The following is a 15,847-nucleotide window of genomic DNA, read 5'->3' as shown; positions in this document are numbered from 1 at the left end:
TTATGACTCTAAGACGAGGGGAGTGATGTACTCTATATAGATATATATTATATATATATATATATATATAAAAAATAGGACATGGCCTGCTTCCATGCTGTAAATACTTTGTAATTATAAGAATCTGACCATGATTTAAACACAAATCAACAGACCACATGCTTTGCTTAATCAATGGAGATCACACCCTGATTAATTTAATTTCAAATAATCCCATCTTCCCTCTTACATTCAGTAATGCCTTGCACTATGAACTGCATCCCTTCACAAAAGTGACCCAGTTTATCTTTAATAAAATGAGAAATTACTGACACACAGGAGGACAAACATTTGTCCTGAAGGCAACGTTCACCAAGAACAAATTCAGTAACTTTGCTCCTAAGCTTTCCCTCCACCAATTTTCCATTGCCTTTCCTCTATTCCCAAATTCCTGCAGATGATGAATACAAAGACCAGCGTAAGTATAAAAACGATACACGGGCTTGAAATTGATGTTAAACTGATAGCACTAGAAAAACCTTTTTAAAAGGATGGTCTTTAAACTGTGCCAAAGGCAATAAGATGTACTGATGCGTTAACTACATAATTGCAGTCGCCTAGCTTAAGTCAATAATTTTACCAAATGAACCAACGCTTCCTGCATAAATTAATTTTCAAACAAATTATCTATGGATGCAGGAAAAGATTTAGGCTTCAGAAAAAAGGAATTGCTTCGAATTTAAATATGTTTAAAATGTTCCAATACCACAGAACTGCAGGATGTACAAAGTGTATACAGTGTAAACCCAGCCAAGTGACTTTGGCATTCTTTGGGAAATTTTCATCATTAACAGTTGTACAAGTGAACACTAACCAGATATGATACTGCTGCTGATAATTTTTCCTCCGAGGGATGTGGCTAGTGACTTTGGTACTACAGTGATGATGCTCCCACTCGTAGTTTTCATGTAGGTAGTAGATCCTGCAGATGCTGCCATACGGGCACTGATGGTAGGATTTAATGTAGGACGTGTGTAGGTAGTTTGGGTACCTGTTATATTCAAAGAGACACTTATTTTAAATAACATAATTCATGAGCTCCACAATTTAAATTGTAACTAATTTTGACAAAAACAAAAAACGTCATTCCCTCGCAAATGACAAGAACAGAACCACTGATGAGATAACCTCTTGACATGTTTGTTAATGGTTTGCTCTGCCAAGGCTTACCTGTTGGTGTCGTAACCAACTTGGTTGTCATGATGGCACCATTGCTACTAACCACCATGATGGGCGAAGTGCTTGTACTAGGCATCGTAACTGGTTTTGGCAGGATTTTACTCGGCTGCATCTGCTGGGTTATAATCTTGACGCCTGCCAAAAATGTAAACTACAATTAAGGTAGTCAATGACATGGTTTAACATAACACCTTTCCTATCCCTATACAAAACACAGATTTAACAGCGATGACTAATATGCACTGCAGCAAAAAATATTGAGCAGAGACCAAGTGATCACTGTTGAAAAGGATTGTGCCATGTAGGACAAAGTACATTTTAAAGCTAATCTGACAGTAGGAACAGAGATTGCTATTCTCCAACGTACAGCATCTGGCCAGTTAACCAACAAGAAAGATAATAGGATGTGACAAACATCACAGGATAAATGGCCAAAACATTTGCAACAGGGGGCGATTTGCCTCCAATTCCAGTCAGTTTTTCCCCCCCATCCATCGGTGCTTTAAATTTAACAAACATTTGTCCTGAAGTACCGGTGTTCTGCCACTCTCAAACAACTTTCAATTAAAGAACGTTTCCAGCTGATTACAGACATGCCATGGCTCAGCTGATGGCATCATTTAAAATTAACAGTTTGAATGCGAATCACATACAACTGTACAAGAAGCTGTTAACAGCACCCATCTGGAAACATCCTTCCTGAGGCCATAAAACATACTTGATTAAAATTCATACAAGCAGCAAAATAGACAGAAAAAGTTATGCTGGGGTGATTGGGATTTGACTTCTTTTGATACATTGATGATAATCTCTTCTGTTAAACAGCATAAATACATATTTGCTGTGCTTTCCTCCGATTACAGCATACAATCACTAACAAGTCATAATTGGAACAAAATCTGCATCGGAAATGGTTTTCTAAGAAGTGTGAGGGAAAAGATCCTTGACACAATGCATAGAATCGGAGACACCAGGGCGGAAAACTCTTTCGCAGGAAGGAGTGTGGGTGCAAAGAAGGAGCTGAAGCAGATGGGGCGGGGGCAAGGTAAAGTAACATTTCCACTTTTCACTGTGTGCAGACTCTTGATGCCCCCATGCATGTCTTACTCTCCCCATCTCCTCTATTTGTGTGCATTACACGACTGCTGTCTCTCTGTTCACAGGTCACATACCTCTACTTGCTCTCCGCTTATGAACAATACTAATGTCCCTCAGGCAGAAGAGATTAGGAGCCCTGCAGTATCACTGGCAGGAGGTGGTCCATCAGAAAAGTGCACATAGGAGTTCGCAATGGAAATATTTTTTTAAAGGACGTAATGAAAACCTTTACAAAGGGGTGTGAATTACATCTGGACTCCCCATGCTCCAAACCCTGAAGAACGAACTTCAAGTGCAGTCAGTATCGCAATGTAAATTTCAGCAGCCAATTTGCACACAGCAGGTACACAGAAACAATGAGGTGAATTGCAAATAATTTGTTTCACTAATATTGACTGAAGGATAAATATTGACCAGGACACCAGGGGAAACTCCCTGTTCTTCTTTGAAATGGTGCCATGTATCTTTTATATCCATCGGAGAACGTAGACCAGGTCTTGGTTCAATGTCTCATCCAGCAGACGGCATCTCCAAAAATGTAGCACTTACTCAGTTCTGCACGAGCAAGAGAGCCTAGATTATATGCTCAAGTCTCTGGACTGGAGTTTGAACTCATGACCTAAACATTCAGAGGCAAGAATTGAACCCACTGACACAGGATCTCAATCAGATTCTGTTTTAACGTTCAAGGTTAAAAGCGACTCGCTTTTTATTGGCTTATCTGTGTCAGGACCTCTTGTGATATTGAGGTCTTATTTGATACAATCCACATCTGCTGTGCACACCTGAAATAACAACGCCCTCCGGCATCATCTTGGGACCAGGGGCCGCAGGACGAACAGCGCTAAAAGGTGCCCTTAGTACTGAATAAATCAAGAAAGAAAGAAGTTGCTTTACTTGCAATTTTGTTCCTCCCCACCCCATGTCTGAGATTCTTCTCTGAAGGTGGACTGGATTACAGTTTCATGACTATTGGAAGCCCTCTATACCTCAAACAGACACCACCACCTTCTCAAGGGCAATTAGGAATGGGCATTAATTATTTTTTCTCTATTCTTCATGTGATGTGGGCTTCTTTCATGTGATGTGGGCATCCCTGGCAAGGCCGTCCCTAATTGCCCTTGACTTGCATAGCTGTTACGAACCAACCACATAATAATTTAATAATCTTTATTATTGTCACAAGTAGGCTTACATTACACTGCAATGAAGTTACTGTGAAAATCCCCTAGTCGCCACACTATGGCGCCTGTTTGGGTACACAGAGGGAGAATTCAGAATGTCCAAATTACCTGTGATGTGGAGATGCCGGCGTTGGACTGGGGTGAGCACAGTAAGTCTTACAACACCAGGTTAAAGTCCAACAGGTTTGTTTCAAACACTAGCTTTCGGAGCACTGCTCCTTCCTCACCCGAGGAAGACTTTAACTTTGTGTTGTAAGACTTCTTACTGTCCAAATTACCTAAGAGCGCGGCTTTCTAAACTTGTGGGAGGAGACTCACGCAGACACGGGGAGAACGTGCAGACTCCGCACAGACAGTGACCCAAGCTGGGAGTCGAACTGGGGACCCTGGTGCTGTGAAGCAACAATGCTAACCACTGTGCTATCATGCAGCCCATTGTTGTGGATCTGGAGTCACATGTAGGCCAGACTAGGTATGGATGGCAGGTTTCATTCCCTGAATGACATTAGTGAACCAGATAGATTTGTGGACAATCATTGATATTTTCATGGTCACTATCACCTAAATTAGCTTTCAATTCCAGATTTATTAATTGAATTTAAATTCCACCAGCTGCTGTGGTGGGATTTGAACCCATGTCCCCCAGAGAATTAGCCTGGGCCATTGGAGCACCAGTTCAGCGGCATTATCACTACACTGCTGTCTCCCCAATGTGTCTTTGCCAGCGGTACTCATATCCCACAAACAAGAGGGCATCAGTCAATTTTATCCTGTCTCCACCCAATGATCACACGCAAGGACTTTCCAACAGGAATAACTGGATAACAATCAGAAAATGGGATGTTCTCGCCTTACTCATTAATCGAAAGGTACTAATGCCAATCTTCTGCTCTATCCAAGATGACAGTGGGTCATGCCTGAGGTTAGGAGCTTCGGTCTATATAATTTGGTACCATACTGGACGGTGTATTTAACTACCAAGGGTGGCCAAATTACAGCTCCTAGGTCACACACAGCTTGCAAGGCCTGGCAATCTACATTTCAAAACACAGGCAACATCAACCTTTTTATGTTTGTATTGCTTATTCATAGTTCTACTACTGAACTTCATGGGTCTGACAGTTTGTGATGGCCTGTTAGTAGTGCCGTTTATTTATTAGTAGGTAAACATAAATCACAACACTAGGATGTGCTAGTATCTTAGGATGGCTGCCCATTAATGGAATCAAGAATTTTAGATTTAAATCAATTAAACTCTATAATCCTCATCTAAACTGGTCCCAAAGATTAATAAATTTGCCACTGAGCCTCTTTCAGCTTTGCATTCACAATTACAGGCTTTCTTTATGTCGACACACTGCCGTCTCCAAAGGGGTGTCAGATCCTCTGATTTACAACGCATTCCTGCAACAAATTCTGTATTTTAAAAAGATGCATATAAAAAATGTGCAAGTATGGTCACTCTAGGTTACACATTCAAATGAGCTGTTGTTGCCAATTTTGCTACCAATGAAGAGTATAACAGGCAATGTACTGAACTATCATGTTTACTCCAAAATACAGGGCAGCATTATAAGTTTATTAAAGAAGCTAAACACAATCCCCTAATGCCTGCACATCATGCATTATGTCCATAACTGTTAAAAAAAAGTTGTAAATATAAACTACAAACCAGAAGAAAATGAAGTGATTAACAGAAAAAATGACCTAATTTGTCATCACTGAATCTCAGAGAAGAGAAGACAAAACTTGCAAAACATGCTGTAAGTTGATGCATCATATAGAAGAAAACACCCAGGTTATAGATATTAATTTTTCTAACACACACACGAAAAAAAACGCATTTAATCTGAGATGGATACTACAAAATATATTATGCATTGAAATCTGTATTTTTGTCACTGATGGGTATCTCGCGTTTTCCTCACAAATGAAATGCATATAAAATCTTTTTTGCATTTTTAACTTACCTGATTCCTGTTTGATTTGAATGGTGGGTTTGATACCAGGTGATGTTTGAGACTGTTGGGACTGTTGCTGTGGAGATTGTGACATTTGTTGCTGTTGTTGCGTTTTGGGAAACTGCGTCAAGATCTGGGTTGGGGAGCCCATAAGTGCTTTGGGGGTTTGAAGCCTGGCCGCCGTAACTTTAACTGCAGTACCAGATGCACCTTTTATAAAGACAAAACAATCAGGTTTTTTTAAGTGCTATGACTAAAGTTGAGTCTGGCTTCTTAACTTAGGATTCCTTAAAATTACCAACTATATAATACAAGTTCACTCTTGGGACTTGAACAATTGGATAGTATGTGGGAGTCCTACACAGTCAGTCTTTCAGGTGAGATGTTGAACCAAGATTCTCAGATGAGTGCAGACTATCCAAGGTCACCTTGGGGTGTTTCTGGTCAACATTCATTCCTTAAAATTTCTTAAAAAGAATACGACCGAGACAGATTATCTGACCATTATCTCATCGCTGTGTGGGAGATCTGGTGTACAAATTGTCTGCTGAGTTTCTCTACAGTGTAATAGTAGCTACACTTCAAAAATATTTCCTTGACAATAGAGCGTTGGCGGTGCTTTAAAAATTCAAGATCTGACTTCCAGTTGTGGCCACGAGCTGAGCGGTTGCACGGAAAGTGGCTCTCGTCTAAGAACTTTGACTATGGCCTTTTCAAACGGACACCAAAAGTACCTATAATTCCCCCAGTTTAACCCCCCATTGACCGCACTGCTAAGCAGAATGGGAAAGAACCAGCCACCCAGCTGAAAAGTCCGTAGAGACGAGGGGAGGGGAAACCTCAGCCTCTGAGCAGGGAACCGCACGTGAAGGCGCAGAACCGGTGAAGGGGAAGACTCTGGATCAAGACGTTGCACAGGATCAACTCCACCTCCTCTTGCACCAGACTAAGCCAAATGCAGCTCAAGGTGGTACACCTCACTAAAATACACATGAGCGGATTCTTTCCAGAGGTGGAGGACAGGTGTGAACTGTGTCAGGACCAACCACACCCACATGCCCTGGTCCTGCCACAGACTGAGTTCTGGGCAGCCCTTTTTTGAGGCTATGTCCAGGGAGGTGGGGTCCGAGATGGAGCCGGGCCCATCTGTGGTGGTCTTCAGGGTGTCAGAGCATTCTGAGCTCTGGACAGGTAAGGGGGCTAACGGCCTGGCCTCGCCTCACTGATCGCCAGTGAAGACTTCTGCTAGGCGAGAAGTTGGCAACGCCACCCAGGGCCTCGGAGTGGCTCCCTGACCTGGCCAAATTCCTGCAACTAGAAAATATAAAATTCTCGATAAACGGATCTGAGGAGAGATTCCACAACACGTGGAAGAGTTTCACAAGCCTCTTTACAGACCAACAACTGGGGCGGCGGTTGTTAGCAAAAGGAGGGGGGAGGAATAGGAAGGGGAGGGGTGTAGAAAATACCATTGAATGTAAAGGAGTCCGCATATAGCAGAGAAGGAACGGGAGGGAGGCCATTCGAAACAGGGGACACAGATCCCTCCCATTCGGGCAAACCAGGAGAATGGACCTATCTAACCTCCCCCGAGAACTCAAGGGGGAAACAAGATTTCCCTCCCCAGCAAGACAAATGTAATTGTAAGTATAAAGTATGAACGATGTAAAGAACCCTGGCAATACATATGTAAAGTTGTGTGTAACTCGTATCACTAAATGTTAAGAGACTCGATAAGAACACTTCTAAACAAACCTATAAGATACGCACTAACATAAATAGAGTAGGGAAAAGATAGAAGAGACAACGGTCACATATGCGGGAACAGTCTGTGGTAACCTGTGTTGATGTTGTTACTATGTTGATTATTATTGTTGTTTGTGTTGTTCTGCAGTTTGGATATTAAGTGAAAAATGCAAATAAAGATATCTTTCAAAACAAAAAAATTCAAGATCTTTTTCTTCTGATCTGCAGAACACTACCCGGTAATAATTTAGAGCAAAAAGAAATCTGGTGGACTGTAGCTGAAATTATTAAGTACAGTCAGTTCATATCACATCAATTTGATTGTGGGAGCCTATTCTTAATCTCGTACCAGCCTCCCCGGACAGGCGCCGGAATGTGGCGACTAGGAGCTTTTCACAGTAACTTCATTGAAGCCTACTCGCGACAATAAGCAATTTTCATTTCATTTCATCTCCATGAACCAGGGAAATGCTATTGTAAAAAAATGAAGATCATCATCATCCTGAAAATATATTGCAGTATCTAACACATTCTGATTGTTGAGAAAAAGAAACAGTCTCCAGAGTAGGGATCAATTACGGACCTTTTTTTAAAAAAAATATAAATTTAGAGTTTCCAATTATAATTTTTTTCCATGGGGCAATTTAGTGTGGCCAATTCACCTACCCTGTACATCTTTGGGTTGTGTGGGGGGGACCGGGGGGCATGCAGACACGGGCAGAATGTGCAAACTCCACACGGACAGTGACCCAGAGCCAGGATCGAATCCGGGTCCTTGGCGCCGTGAGGCAGCAGTGTTAACCGCTGCTCAGCCATGCTGCCCTTAATTCAAGACCTTCAAACTCAGATGTGAGAGTGAATGGCTCAAGCAAGGTTAAAACCTTGCAGGGTCTCAACAGCTCAAACCAGGGCACCACAGTGGCGCAGTGGTTAGCACTGCTGCCTCATGGCGCCGACGTTCCTGGGTCACTGTCTGTGTGAACTTTGCACGTTCTCCCCGCGTTTGCATGGGTTTCGCACCCACAACCCAAAGATGTGCACGGTAGGTGGATTGGCCACGCTAAATTTCCCCTTAATTGGAAAAAATGAATTGGGTGCTCTAAATTTGTAGAAAAAAAACAAACAGCTCAAACTTCATTCTTTTAATTTTATCACTTCAATCTCAAAAGTAATTCTAGTTAATTTATGTAATCTTCACATAGAAGTGAGGAGGATTTCTTGAAAGGATGCACAATGATGAAGAGAGATTTCTTAAATCAGTGGATTCTTTCACTTACCTTGGGCTATTGTTGACATAACAACAGAAGATGTTGATGAAATCATAGATGTGGCAGCGGCACTGATGGATGTGGACGAAGGAGATGGTACACTGCCAGCTGTAAAAGGCGGCTGCGTGGCAGTAATGACCACTGGCTGTCTTTGAGTGGCAGTGGTGATAACAGACGTTGGCACAAGCTTGGTGACAGCTGCGTAGTTGTGAGACTTGGACAAAATATTAGGTACAAACGTCGAGCTTGGTGATGTAGTCACGATTATCACCTATTTTTGAACAAACACATTTATGCGGTTAGTTGTGGCTGCTGTTGGGAGTAATGTCACTGATACAATTCCGAACTGGTCCTGATTTGTTCAATCAACAGAAACATGTAGTTAAAAGCAAACTATTTTTATTCACACGTGTAACAAAATCCCATTGGGGACATAACAGGACCAAAACAAAAGGTGCTGAAAGGAAACCTGTTTGTGGCAGTGAAAGTTTGTGTTCTTCAGGATGCAGTACTTGCTACAGGGTAAATTTCCAAAATCCTGTTTTCCAGGACACCTGTTACCAATTTTGTTACCATAGCACCCCCTCCTGGAGACACTGATTATTGTAGCAGTTTGGTTCCTTGGTCTTCAGTAGTCCTCTTGCATCATCACTCTTGTACCCGTTCTTCAAGTGAGCATGGGGATGAACTGTAGAAGCAAGGTGAACACTGAACCTAGCCCATACCGCCCACTCTGCCAAAGGCCTTTTCTGCAACCAGGGAGACAATCACCTCTGGTGTTCTGCCCCCAGATGGGGCAAGTATAACATTCAGCAGCCGTGTGATGCTCGCAGTTAGCCATCTACCCTTAACAAAGCCTGTCTGGTCCTCTGTGGCCACCTCTGGTATGCCATTCTCCAGTCTCTTGGCCAGGATTTGATTACTTTCACGTCCACGTTGAGCAGCGAAATGGGTCTGTATGATCCGCACTCTGTTGGGTTTTGTCTTTTTTGGGGTATCAGCGATATGGTGGCTAGTGTTAGCGTTGGAGGCAGGGTGCCCCTCGCCAGTGAGTCTACGAACATCTCCCGTAGGTGTGGGGTGAGAACCGACGCAAACGTTTTGTCAAAGTCCGCAGGGAACTCATTGGGTCGTGGCACCTTCCCCACCTGCATGTAGTTGATACTCTCCATGACCTCTTCCAGTCCTATTGGTGTTGCCAGCTCCCTCCGTCTATCATCTCCCACGACTGGCATGTCCAGTCCATCAAAGAACTGTTTCATTCCCGAGTCCCCACTGGGGGGCTTGGAGGTGTACAGCCCCCAGTAGAAGGCCTTGAAAGATTTGTTGACTTTTTTTGGTTCAGCTTCTAGTCTGCCTCCTTCACCTGCACAATTTCTTTTGCGGCTGCCTGCTTTCTCAGCTGGTGAGCCAGCAGGTGGTAGCACCTGCAGGGGGCAGCACGGTAGCATGGTGGTTAGCATAAATGCTTCACAGCTCCAGGTTCCCAGGTGGGTCACTGTCTGTGCGGAGTCTGCACATCCTCCCCGTGTGTGCGTGGGTTTCCTCCGGGTGCTCCGGTTTCCTCCCACAGTCCAAAGATGTGCGGGTTAGGTAGATTGGCCATGCTAAATTGCCCGTAGTGTCCTAAAAAGTAAGGTTAAGGGGGGTTGAGTTACGGGTATAGGGTGGATACGTGGGTTTGAGTGGGGTGGTCATTGCTCGGCACAACATCGAGGGCCGAGGGGCCTGTTCTGTGCTGTACTGTTCTGTGTTCTGTGTTCTCCCCATGCTCATGGAACGTCCCCGGACGGAGTTGGTGCACTGCCATCCTGGTGGGTAGCAGGTTAAAGTCCACTTGTAACTTTTTCCTTTCTGCCAGAAGCTCCACGGTCGGGGCCTCGGAGTATCTTCTATTGACCTCCAGTGTGGGGTTGATCAGTTGCTGCCCAGATGCCCTCTCTTCCCAATCTCTACAAGCCTTGTGCACAATCATTTCTCCCCTAATCACAGCTTTCAGTACCTCCCAGAACATGGAAGGTGAGAATTTGCCGTTCCGGTTGTTCACAATGGCACGGTTGCCCAGTGGTTAGCACTGCTGCTTCACAGCTCCAGGGATCAGAGTACAAGTCCAGCTTCGAGTGACTGCATGGAGTTTGCATTTTTTCCCCTGCATGGGTTTTTTCCGGGTGCTCCGGTTTCCTCCAAAGATGTGCAGGTTAGGTAGATTGGTCATGCTAAACTGCCCCTTAGGTCGGGTTAATGGGTTACGGGGATAGTGTGGAGGCGTGGGCGTAAGCATAAATAGGGTGCTCTTCCAAGGGCCAGTGCAGAACCGATGGGCCGAATGGCCTCCTTCTGCGCTGGAGGGATTCTGTGGCCTGTGATGCTTTTTGATAGAAGACCTTGTCGGCCAAGAGGGTTTTGTCCAACCTCCATATTAGGTGTTGTGCAAGGCCCACCTCCAACCTCACATCCATATAATGTGGAGCGTGATCGGAGATTATGATCGCAGAGTACTCTGCTCTGACTATTTCTAGAAGCACTGATTGCCTCCTACAAAGTCGTCGATGCGTGTGTAGACCTTGTGTACTGCTGAGAAGAATGAAAATCCCTTCTCCCCTGGGTGCAGGAACCGCCATGGGTCCACTGCCGCCACCTTTTCCATAAACGTTCCCAGTTGCCTCGCCATGCCTGCCATTTTCCCCGTTCTGGGGTTTGATCTGCCCATCAGTGGGCCCTGTACACAGTTGAAGTACACGCCCAAAGATTAGTCGGTGCATAACTACGTCTGGGATATCCACCATAGTCTTCTTCATAAATTCCGTGCCTTCCAGGTTGGGCACGTACACGTTCACCAGGACTACCGGTGCCCCGTCCAGGACACCACTGGCCTTGACGTATCGTCCCCTTTGGTCCGTAACTGTCTTTGTCGCCGCGAGCATTGTCCTCTCGCTTATCAAAATAGCTATCCCCCCCTAGCCCTCGTCCCATAGCAGGAATCATAGGTCTGTCTCACCCAACCCTTTCTTCCCTGTAGTCGGTTCTTCTCCCTCAGGTGCGACTTTTAGAGGAAGATTATGTCGGCTTTCATACTTTTCAGGTGGGCGAAGATTCAGAATCTTTTCACTAGGCCGTTAAGTCCTCTAACCTCCCAGGTGACTATCCTGTGCGTGTGGGTGGGGTGTCTGCCCCCTTCCAGCAGAATCAACCATATTTATCTTATGGATGCGCACCGCAATCTGGGATTTCCCTCCGCTAGGAGGCCATCCAGAATGGCCGAGATCACCGTTCTCAACATGAGGCTGTGCCCCTGCGCTCCGGTTTCCCATTGTCTAGGCTACCAACTGTGTATATACCACGTGGGTGCGCCCCTGCACTCCGGGGTTTCCCTTTGTTTTGGGACTCTCCAAAGTGGCTGCTTACGGTGCCATCTTGTTCCATCTTCCCGAACCTGACGTACTGAAGCCAGTCTAGAGCATTCCCATCCTTATCGCTATGTTCGCCCCTTGGTCCTGATACCCCCTCTATCCCCTTCTCTGTCCTTCCCCGCCCCTCCTACCATTCCCCGTCCCCCACCCTACAATTTCACCCCCCCCCCCCCGCCCCATCCCTTCCTTCCTATGAGCTAGTATCCTTACTCATAGTGAGGCAGTGCAGTCCTGTGCAAAATTGTCCTTTTCCAACACTTTTTCTCCCCGCACCTTCCTCACCACTGCCTCGTTTGACTTTTGTCTAGTCCTTCCATACAAATGAACTCCGCCGCCTCTGCCAGGGTGGTAAAATATTGTTCCTTATTCTAGTATGTCATCCAGAGCCTGGCTGCGAAAAACATCCCAAATTTAACACAGGTCAGACTTTGCATGTTTAAACTCACCCCGCGTTTTGCCAGGTCCGCCCCAATATCCTGGTATACCCTTATCCTGTGTGCCTCCCAACTGCTTGCTTTTGTGTGCCGAGTCCACTGCAGGATCTTCTCCCAGTCCTGGTACCTGTGCAGCTTGGCTATCATCGCCCTCCCCGGCCCTGGAGTAACCAGTGTGCCCTGCCGATCTCTGGCAGCTTGGGGAAGCTGCCCCTTCCAACCAAGTTGTCCCGTATCTGAGTCACGTAGTCAGTTGGGTCTCTGCCCTCAATTCCCTTTGGCAGGCCCACTATCCAAATGTTCCGTCACCTGGATCGGTTCTCCTGGTCCTCGACCTTCCTTTCAGGTTCCCAGGTGTCCATGAACCTCTTTATCTCTGCCTTCAGGGCGACGATCCAGTCACTTTGGCCAGTCGATGCCTTTGAGTTCTTGGATCGTTTTCCCCTCCCTTCCTATCTCAAGCGGTGTCCGCATGGTGGCCAATGTCTGCCCACCACCACCCTGACCGCCGTTTGGATCTCCACCTTGATCTAGTAATTCATTGTGGTCAGTTCCTTAGTTAGAAACGTCTTCCAAGCATCTCCAGGTTTTGGGGGGGGGGGGGGGGGGGGGGGGGGGGGGGGGGGGGGGGGGGGGGGGGGGGGGGGGGGGGGGGGGGGGGGGGGGGGGGGGGGGCATTTGTCAGGGTCGCCAGTCTCCCTTTCTCAGAGGTACAGTAAGAAGTCTTACAACACCAGGTTAAAGTCCAACAAGTTTGTTTCAAATCGCTAACTTTCGGAACACTGCTCCTTCCTCAGGTGAAGGGGCAGTGCTCCGAAAGCTAGTGATTTGAAACAAAACTGTTGGACTTTGTTGAAAGACTTCTTACTGTGCCCACCCCAGTCCAACACCGGCATCTCCACATCATTTCTCAGAGGTGGCTGGGGACCCCTTGCTTGCTGCTCCTGCCTTTTTCCACCATTTCTGGCTTCTCCGCAGCCTGCTTCCTGGCATGCTTTTCTTTCTCTCTGTTTTTGTGGGTGAGGAGATGAAGGAATCCGATTTTCTGGGATAAATTTGGCCAAGAGTGCTTATTTTCCTGAGGAGAGCCACCTGATGCACGACTACTCAGCATATCCCTGTCACCTGAAGTCCTCGATATATGTCATTTCTAATGGGGATTAGCAGACAGTGAATAGATGCAGGGGCACAAAGGTTAATTGTAGCAACCCACCTGAACTTAGCTGACATCAGATTATACAACACAGACAAATGATTAAATATAAAGATCTGAATAATTTAGTTCCACATTAAACAATGCAACTAATTAAACTAAAAAACTACAGTTTAACTAAAGGCCACAGCAGAGTCCTGACTCACCTTCTGAGTAGTTGTATTTGTTGTTTGGGTGGTTGGTTTAGTAAAGGTAATTTTCACCGGTGACATGTGCGAAGGAATGGAGTTTGCGATGCTCTGCATAATGTTGCTTACTTTTGGGCTGCTTCCCATGGGTACTGCAATCGATTTGGCGACTGGCGTGACCGACTTGGGAACTTCTTTAAGCACCACAGGGGAAGAACTTGATGAATTTGTACGCCTGCGCTTGCGAGGTTTGTCATCTTCATCAGCACAGCTAACACCTTGGTTTGAAAGGGAGTATTGTCATTAATGAAGTGCAGAAGAAGCAATTTACTTTCACTGAAAAGGTTATGAATTCCTCCAGCCCACATCGGTCAGTTCCACCACTTCTTCAACCAAATATACATTTTTCATTTGTGAGGCTGGATTGGAGTGCCAGAAATCTTTCAACTATGGTGATCAAACCCCAGCATGACCCTGTCACTACCTACCATCCACACCCACCCAAGCATTTTCTCCAAAGCGATGGAAACTGTCCCCCCCCCCCCCCCCCCCCCCCCCCCCCCCCCCCACTCCCCAAGCCCTGAGGAACTGAGGTCAACTCTGACATTTCACTGGCGTCACAAATGAAATTAATTAACCTCAGCTCAGTCTACGGTCCAAATCTGCAATCTTTCGTCACTGCCATGACACCTAGTAATCCAAAGACCCAGGAGCTCTGGAGACTCGGGTTCGAATCTCACCATAATGGCCAGGGGATCAACCCTGGTTCAATGATGATGGAATTTGAATTCAATAAAAGTCTGAAATTAAAAGTCTGATGATGACCATGAAACCATTCATAATTGTCGTAAAAACCCATCTGTTTACTGATGTCCTTTAGGAAAGCAAACCTGCTCTCCTTACCTGGTCTGGACTACATGTGACACTAGACCCACAGCAATGTGGATAAATGCCCTCTGAAATGGCCTAGCAAGCCACTCAGTTGCATCCAACCGCTACAAAGACAACAAAAAAGGAATGAAACCAGACGGACTACCCAGCATCGACTTAGACACCAGAAATTACAATGGCAAACCCAGGCTTGTCAACCCTGCAGTCTTCCTTACTAACGTCCGGGGGCTTGTGCCAAAATTGGGAGAGCTGTCTCACAAATCCATCAAGTACAGCCTGATATAGTTATACACACAGAATCATATCTTACAGAAAATGTCCCAGACACCACCATTACCATTCCTGGGTATGTCCTGTCTCAGTGGCAGAACAGATTCCGGAAAGGTGGCAGCGCAGTAATATAGCCAGGAGGGAATTGCCCTCAATATCGATTCTGGACCCCATGAAGTCTCATTGCAGCAGGTCAAACATGAGCAAGAAAACATTCTGCTGACTGCCACGCACCGTCCCCACTCAGCTGATGAATCAGAGCTCCTCCATGTTGAACATCATTATTATTATTTGGATGAAACAATGAGAGTAGCAAGGAGGCAGAGTGCACTCTGGGTGGGGGGCGTCAATGTCCATCACCAAGAGTGGCTTAGTAGTACCACCACAGACCGAGCTGGTGGGGTCCTAAAGGACATAGCTGTTAGACTGGATCTGCAGAAGGTGGTGATGGAACCAACAAAAGGGGAAAACATACTTATCCTCACCAACCTGCCTGCTGCAGATGCAGCTGTCCATGAAAGCATCATCGAACAGTCCTTGTGGAGACAAAGTCCTATCTTCACATTGAGGATACACTCCATTGTGCTGTGTGGAAGGGACTTCAAACAGGTAACTCAAGACTGGGCAGCCATGAGGCACTATGGGCCATCAGCAGCAGCAGAATTGCACTCAACCACAACTGTAACCGCATGGCCCAGCATACCCCCCACCAGGCCAGGGGATCAACCCTGGTTCAATGAAGAGTGCAGGAGGGCATGCCAGGAGCAGCGCCAGGCATATCTAAAAACAAGGTGTCAACCTGGTGAAGACTACTTGCATGCTAAACAGCATAAACAGTAAGTAATAGACAGAGTTAAGCAATTTCACAATCAATGTATCAGATCTAAGCTCTGTATTCCTGCCACATCCAGTCATGAATGGTGGTGGGCAATGAAACAACTCACTGGAGAAGGTCCCACAAATATTGCCATCCTCATTGATGGAGGAGACCAGCATATCAGTGCAAAAGACAAGCAACAGTCTTGA

The 15,847-nt window shown here is 45.7% G+C and overlaps 1 protein-coding gene across 6 annotated transcripts in view; it reads right to left on the bottom strand.

The window, feature by feature from the left end:
* Positions 1-15,847, bottom strand: part of emsy (EMSY transcriptional repressor, BRCA2 interacting) — a 66,719-nt gene that overhangs the window by 33,271 nt on the left and 17,601 nt on the right. For 4 of the 6 annotated variants that reach the window (XM_038817673.1, XM_038817670.1, XM_038817674.1 and 1 more), the window contains 6 exons: positions 13,679-13,938; positions 8,485-8,746; positions 5,471-5,671; positions 3,102-3,179; positions 1,210-1,353; positions 854-1,030 (listed from right to left, as the gene is read on the bottom strand). In XM_038817673.1, the coding sequence (XP_038673601.1) occupies positions 854-1,030; positions 1,210-1,353; positions 3,102-3,179; positions 5,471-5,671; positions 8,485-8,746; positions 13,679-13,938 (1,122 nt within the window). The remainder of the gene's footprint in view (positions 1-853; positions 1,031-1,209; positions 1,354-3,101; positions 3,180-5,470; positions 5,672-8,484; positions 8,747-13,678; positions 13,939-15,847) is intronic. The other 2 variants (XM_038817672.1, XM_038817675.1) reach the window with 1 other exon arrangement.

Source organism: Scyliorhinus canicula, chromosome 14, assembly GCF_902713615.1.
Source record: "Scyliorhinus canicula chromosome 14, sScyCan1.1, whole genome shotgun sequence".
NCBI lineage: Eukaryota > Metazoa > Chordata > Chondrichthyes > Carcharhiniformes > Scyliorhinidae > Scyliorhinus > Scyliorhinus canicula.
Note: the sequence above shows the minus strand (reverse complement) of the source record. Positions and strands in the feature narration are given on the sequence as shown.